Here is a 7,937-nt window from a genome sequence, read left to right as displayed (position 1 = left end):
ATTAAGATGTATCCTAATGCTAAGACAATTCGGCATCGCCTCCATCCGATCCATCCCAAGAAGGTTGTCACTATTAAAGTTGAAGCTGAAAAAATTATGCGTGTTGGTTTCATCTACCCAGTACCTTTAACTAATTGGGTGTCAAACATTTTTCCTATCATGAAGAAACAGGGAAAAAGTCGTGTGTGCGTCGATTACCGGGACATTAATCGTGTTTCTCCAAAGGAAAATTATCCCACCCCGTTCATCGACGAGATTGTTGATGATTATGCCAGCTGTGAGATATTTTCGTTTATGGATGGGTTTTCCGGATATAATCAAATCAACATTCTCCCAATAGACCAACATAAGACTGCATATATTTGTCCCTGGGCACATTTGCATATCAAAAGCTCCCTTTTGTATTGAAAAATGTTGGGTCTACATTTCAGAAGGCAATGAATTATGCCTTCCATGACATCAAACATATTGTGCAACCATATTTGGACGATTTGTTTGCTCGCTCGAAAAATCGAACTGATCACTCGATGCATCTTAGCTCTGTATTCTTATGGTGTAGACATTATAATATTCGACTCAATCCACGCAAGTGTGTGTTTTATGTAAGTTTCGGTCGACATCTCGGTTTCGTTTTATCGAAACATGGAATTCGTATTGACCCATTAAAATTCTAGGTGATCATCAATCTCCTGCTCCTTCTTCCCTCCTTCGACTTCAACGGCTCCAAGGGAAGGCTAACTTTCTTCAGAGGTTCATTCCCAACTACGCCAAACTAACCAAAGGACTTACTCTCTTGTTAAAGAAAGGGGTTCCCTTCCATTAGGATGACGCTGCTCAAAAGGCGTTCAATGCCTTGAAAGATGTTCTAATTCAAGCATCCTTATTATATCCCCCAAATTACCAATGTGATTATTTCTTGTACCTCGTCGTTGCAATTACTACCATTGTTATGGTATTGGGCTAGGGGGACAATGTAGGGACTTAACATCTTATTTATTACTTGAGTCATAATCTTAATGATACTTAAGTCAAGTATACTCATGTCAAAAAGTTAGCTTTGGCGGCTGTCCAAGTTGTCCAAAGGTTTCTCCATTATATACTGCTTCACAAAACTATGGTTGTTTCTGATTGTAGCCCCATGACGTACATCTTGTCGTGACAATCGCTAGGGGGCAAGTACTCTAAGTGGATTTTCATCCTCTAGGAGTTCAATTTGGAGTTCGTCAAATCTAAGTCGAATAAATCCTTAGTTTTTGTTGAATTAATTTGTGACCTTCCCACTGCTGAAACTGAAACAACATCTGGTGATTCTATTCCGGACGAGTTGTTGTTCCTGATCTCATTCTGGTCTTATACCTCTTGCTCTGCGCAGCGGCGTATCTGATATCAAGCCAAAAACTATATTATAATTGACGACACCCTTTATCACCGTGGTATTGATACGGTTTTCTGAAGGTGCCTCACACATGAGGAGGTCGATAAAGTCTTAAATGAATGCCATTCTAGGGCATGTGGTGGTCATATGTTTGGTTACGCCACTTCACATAATATCCTGTGTGCTGGTTATTTTTGGCCTGCCATATTTCGCGAATGCATCCTTGCCATCCAAAAGTGTCATGCATGTCAGATATACGATCGTAAGACCCGTGCTCCACCCACTCCTTTGCATCTTGTTATCGCCATTGGTCATTTTTCAAAATGGGGCATTGATTTCATAACATATAACCCTCACTCAGTCGAGGGGCATGGCTATATCATCGTAGTGGTTGACTATTTTACCAAGTGGGTCGAGGTGATGCCTACATATAATAATACTAGCGAAACAGTTACTCTCTTTTTCTTCAACGATGTCATTGCATTGTTTGGTGTTCCACAAGCTATAGCTAAGGACCATGGAAAACATTTTCATAATAACATGATGTCCAAACTAACTTCCAAGCATGGACTCTCCCATGAGAGTTCCACTCCCTACTACCCTCAAGCGAATGGACAACTTGAGGCAATCAATAAACCTCTCAAAACGATGCTTCAGTGTATGATATTGGTCCACAAATCAAACTGGAATTTGATCCTTTGTGTTTTCCTATGGGCGTATCAAACCTTCATTGGGACTGCTACCAGATTCACACCATTCCAATTGGTTTATGGCCTGGAAGCAATCTTTCCAATTGAATGTGAAATTTTGTCTCTCAAACTTGTTGCCGAACTCCTCCCTGCCACTTCCGCGAAAGAGGAACGTCTCTTACATATGATGTGCTTAGATGAACCCTGACGTGATTCTGCGATGGCTAATGAAACCTATAAGAAACTTATCAAGGCGCAATATGACAAGAGTGTCAAGCCTCGTGTTTTCTCGAAAGGAGACCTTGTCTTGTTATACAACCAAGAGTCTGATAAATAAAGGTTAGGGAATTTCGAGCCAATGTGGCTAGGTCCATACATTGTCAAACGTGTTCTTGCTAAAGGGGCCTATGAGCTTGTTGATTTTGATGGAGTTCCATTGGCGCAGCCTAGAAATGGGTTGTACCTTAATAAATATTATGCTTGAGTTTTTGCATAATGCATTGTGTACATACTATATATAGGTGTCTTGATTGTGTTTGCAGTGTGTTCCCTTCAGAGTTTCCTACAGTTTTTGTTAATCATGTTTACATTTGGTTTGCAGATGTTGGCATCCCTCAAACCATATGTTGGTTATGCTGATGGTGCTAGTCGTAGTACTTGGAACCTTTCATCCGCAGCATGGGTTATATATGCTTCGAATGGTCAATTAGTGAGTTTGCAAAGGGATTTGTATCGGTCGCTCTACCAATAACATCGCTGAGTATAGCGCAGTGATTGCACTGTTATCTGATACTATTTCCCATGGTATTTGACGTATAGTTATCAGACTTGACTCACAACTTGTAGTACTATAGTTGACTAATGTCTATTCAGTTAGGAGTCCAACTATGCTTTTATGTTCTTGAGGGTTCACCTTCTGGAAAGATACTTTGATTTCATCCAATATCAACACATTTCTAGAAATCTAAATACATTGATAGATGCATTGGCTAATCATGTTTTAGATAGACATTTTCGACACATGTAAATTAAATTCAATACACATCACATACATTGAAAGAGATAATAAAACCATAAGAAACATTGAATATATGTATATATATATATATATATATATATATATATATATATATATCAAAGTTTGGTTTTACAAAAAATTGTGCCTGAGACACATATGGCCACACGACCTATCATATCAAAATATACATGTAGTCAAAATATGGCTATAAGCCTCCTAGTAGACTAATCATAGTGCTCATGGTAGCACGCCACTGCATGAGCCATCTTGCACAGTAGCCAGCTAATACGTCTAGGCACGCCAATAGTATGTTGTTGCAATCTCATAGGAAGCTCGTCGACCCTAGTCTTAGGTATATTGTGGGTCAACCCCTCAATGTGACGCTTAACCTCTATAAGGGTATCATCTACATTGAGATCATGTAGTACTTCTCGTCCTGTTGCAGCAACATGTACTACTGCTGGTCCCTGTTGTGGGTCCCCTGCACGATGAAGATAAGAAGAACCCACAAGTCGAACGAGTCCAATATCTGCATGTGAATAAAATCAATAGTTTAGTCTCAGATACATCAAAAATCACCAAAAAAATTATAAAACTTAAAAATCCAAAAAATATCAAAATGTTTCTTGTTTTACCTATAGCTCCCCATCGCTCGCCATTAGAAAGCATGAGCTCTGGGTCTCTACGGAAATCCATCCCTGCATATGGATATTCCTCTATCATAATGAGTTGCATACGCAACCATCTGAAGAAGATTGGTGTGAAGCTCATCGATGACGGACCTGCATGTTTGGACATGAGATCCACCCACCTCCTCATCTGTGGGACTCTCAGATATGCAGGCTCGAGTGAGATATGTTGTGGCCTGAGCAATGGAATTCGCTCTAAGGCAAAATAAATCAAGATCGAACCATAGCCAAAGTTCTTTAATCGTCCATCCTTTGCCTTGGTCAGTTTTTCCTTCATGTTTATCAGTACTCCCTCCCGTTAATTGAATATTATTGGCTCCATACACTCTAGAGTGTACTACATATGAGACTTATTTGCCAAATGTAGAGTCGCATTACCGACCAAGATATCTTAACAGTTCCATATGTTGCCTCATACCAAGAACCCAAAAATTTCAAGAGCCCATAATATCTCAAAGTTTGGATAATGGCAGGATCATTAGCTGCAGTTAAATCTTGTTCCTCATGTTCACTTTCCCGCCATATTAAAGCCATTTTGTTTTGGTAAACACCTGAAACATCACAAGAAGAATCATTAGGACAAACTTCATGCAAAAAACTAGAGAAATTTTGAGGGAAACGGGAAAAACAAGTTTGGGAATTGCGCTCAGCACACCCCCCTAAGGGGAGACAGAGAAAAAAACACTCAGAACTCACCCACCGAAAGGTAAAATGTGAAATGGTAAAAATGAATTACGTTTTGCCTATTTTATGGTCATTTTCATCATTATTTTATTAACATTTTAATGTTCTGACCTCGATGTGATTCAATTTTATCATGAAACAGGTATTTTTAATCCTTTGGTGGTGTTTTGAGCAGGTTGACAGTTGTTTAACAGATTTAGTGATGTTTGCATTGAAACGGATCATTTTGACCAAAGAGCACACTTTTATCACTTTTTCGGGCTCTATAAACTTACAAAAAAGGAACCCCTTGGAGTCTTCTTTCAGCTCTTTTCAGACTCCCAAAATATAAAAATATTGTCGAGCACTTGTCTTTTCGAACTCGTAAAAGTAAATGAAAAGACATCTACTAAGTATAAGTTTAACCCTTTTTTCAGAATAAGATAGATTATTTACGAAAAATGAATACCTTGGTCAAACATGGCTTAAGAGGTTCTCTTGAGTATCGTCTTCTGCCTTTTCGGATTCAAGAGACTATTTACAAAAAGGAACCTTTGGAGTTTTATTTTTCGTCTCTTTTTCAAACCCTCTAAACATGAAAAAGGAGTCGAGTTACACCTTTTTTGGACTCGTAAAATCATTAAACAGTGATGGACTCGTCAAACATGACAGGACCAAACCACTCCTTCTCAGGGTTCATTAAAGATAGAGGGATTCATCCGAAGGATGAACTTAGATATCAAGCATATGTTATCCTCCTCAAGCTTGTTAAAAAATAAAGAGGTATTGACCAAAAATGGTTAGGGAATTTGGGAAAACATGGTACTTCACCTATTAATGGAAGTGAGTCGCTCTTGAACATGACACTCTTTCACTTCATCTTTGTGACTATTGGGTTGGAAAATATGCTTGTCCTTTGGTTCATATCATGTCAAAGCCTCCGCTTTTGGTTTTGGGTCAATGTTGCCAACTTCATTTAGTGTCATCGATATGTTTAAGAGAAGTCATTCAGTTGATGTCTGCTACGATACTCTTAAGCTTTCATTTCATGTTTGTCATTCCTGAACCAGTTCCACATCATCATCATTCTGTCTCAAATCATGATACCCGTTTCGTGTCGTTGATGGGGGATACATCAAGGCCCTCCTGCGACAGGTCACTTCCTGTCGACGTCAGCTCATCATCCAGGAATTTGACTTATAAACTCTTCTTTTAGTACCTTGGAACTTGTATACATCAATGACAAGTTTCCTCGCTCTCAGCGACAGGTTTTCATCATTTGCCTCCTATTGAAAGATTATATGTGGTGTTCGACTTCAACTCATTCATTCAAACCATACGAATTGTATTATTGAACCTTGAGATCCATTAACATCATCGGTGACTTCTCTCACGTTCGTTAACGACTTACATCATTGGTCGATAATCGGTTAGTGTCTTGTTGATCAGTGGTTGTCATTGATGTCAACCCAAGCAGCACCAGGGGATACCCCGATCTTGCATGGGAATTTTGACTTGACAACTCATCCTATTCTAAGTCAACGATCTTCTAGATGGATTCTACTTGTCAAGATGTTTCTGTTGATATATGGCACGCCACGTAGTTCTTCACGGTTTGAGAGTTATTCGTGTTTGAAGTTAGTAACGGCAGTTAGTGGGCTAAAACACCATGGGGTTGGGCACTCATCATTGGTTGTGGTCAATGTTTATTCAATAATTAATAATGTTTTATGCTCCTAAAACCCCTCCAACGTTCACTTGTTGAGGACCCTCTCAAGTCAAGACATTTCTATAAATAGTGACCCTAATATCCTCCTCTAGCAAGCATTTTTCAACAAACTATCTTGTGAGAAGACCTCTGTAATTTTTTGACCCTCATGAGCTTCTAACGCAGGATCTGTTGTAGGGAGTTTAAGGCTTCGTTGAGGTCTGGTTAGGGCACAAAATTATGATCAAGTTTGAAGGTTTGTTTCGAAGCAAGTTTAGAGCCATGGATGTTAGGATTTCGCTGTTTCAAACAGGTCATCGTGGCATTTTCACTATAACCCTTTTTCTACGAAACATTAAAAGCTGAAATTAAAACCCATTTGAGCTGAAAACTTGATAAACCTCATGATCGAATTTCAAATCTTGGTTCACTATATTTGTTGAGATATCATTTGAGGAATTTAGGGTTTTTTCAAGCTCCCGAATTCCATGTCAAACAGGTGACCTCGGGAAAATCGTCATAACTTTATCTCTGAGAATTGGATTCAAATTTTGTAAATAGTAACAGAAAGAGGACATATTGTAGTTTGTTGGGTATCGTTTTCAGGGCCGAAGGTCGAAACAGTGACATGTGGCACTTTGTACAAGTTCGCTCTACTGAACCAATCTATAATCAGGTCATCATGGGAGATTGGGCATAACTCTTTCTTGAAGAATCCAATATCGATTAGACCTGTGGGGTTGGAAAGAGGACTCAAAGGGCTACCACAAGACGAAATTTCAGACCTTAGAGATCTGAAATTACATAGATACAACAGATTCAATATCGAGCTCCTAGAAGGCAAGAAAAAGTATGCATTCAAGGATCACTGCAATAAGGACCACACATCAACAGTCAAGGGTAAGTCTGCTACAGCAACATATGTATGATTAGTGTTTGCATTTGAATTTTGAGTATCATCTCTGACATATATTTTTGCAGGACAGCATAAGTATATTGTTTTGTATTTTTTTGGGTCTTACTTGTTAATGCATGTGCAGGAAGGATGACACTTTAGAACAACTTGGAGACATACTAGAAAGACATGCAATGCCAAAGTACCATTACTTGAAGCATGAACAACAGTACCTCATCAGCTACAAGTTATCTAAGAAGAAATGTCGAGTCAAGTGTCAGCTCTTGTTAAAAAGTCAGTGTTGTAAAAGAGTCATCATTGTAAATTTGTAAAAGAGTCATCATTGAAAGTCATTATTGTAAAAAAGTCAATCTACCTAGAGCAGAAGAGGCGTCGTTGGGAGGCATAGGAGTCACTATTGGGATGATGTCATGGTTGGGTTGCAGGTCATAGTACGATTGGGTGTTCGGTCAAGTACAAGAAAAGCATTGTAAAACATATTGTATCGTGGATCATTGTCCCTGGTACAGCAGTCCACACTCTTGTCTCACTTCTGATCATTATAGGGAGGCGGAGAGGTGCTACGCAGGTGCATGAAGTCGCCTACAGGTTGGAGTCTATGAACACTTCAGGGTGGTAGGTTGGTCTAGGATGTTGGGGCATCCATTTAGTTAACTACTGAAAAAACAAGGACGTTGGGGCGTCCTTCCAGTGGGAGCTGGAGAAGAATGTTTTTCTAGAATTCTAGGAAGTTGTAACTTTCATTGTTAGGGCTTAAGATTACAGAATTTATTAGAAAAGTGTTCAATGGTTTTTGACCCGGAGGGGGTTTCCCACCTAAAATTCTTGTGCCTATTGTGTTCTTTTGTTTACTGTTGTTACTGGATAAACATTAATAAT

General features: G+C 39.1%; 1 protein-coding gene across 1 annotated transcript; it reads right to left on the bottom strand.

Annotated features, from left to right (window-relative positions):
- Nucleotides 1-3,209: 3,209 nt before the first annotated feature.
- LOC149165944 (uncharacterized) lies at nucleotides 3,210-7,121 on the bottom strand. The gene is made up of 2 exons (XM_089431227.1): nucleotides 3,718-7,121; nucleotides 3,210-3,611 (listed from the first exon to the last, which is right to left on the bottom strand). The coding sequence occupies exons 1-2, from the start codon at nucleotides 4,046-4,048 to the stop codon at nucleotides 3,307-3,309; spliced, it is 636 nt and encodes a 211-aa protein (XP_089287353.1). The 5' UTR covers nucleotides 4,049-7,121; the 3' UTR covers nucleotides 3,210-3,306.
- Nucleotides 7,122-7,937: the final 816 nt, after the last annotated feature.

The sequence above is a fragment of the Pinus tabuliformis genome, chromosome 5_1, assembly GCF_031772625.1.
Source record: "Pinus tabuliformis cultivar Carrire ecotype Pingquan chromosome 5_1, CPIR1, whole genome shotgun sequence".
Taxonomy (NCBI): Eukaryota; Viridiplantae; Streptophyta; class Pinopsida; order Pinales; family Pinaceae; genus Pinus; species Pinus tabuliformis.
This window is presented reverse-complemented; position numbering and strand designations above follow the sequence as displayed.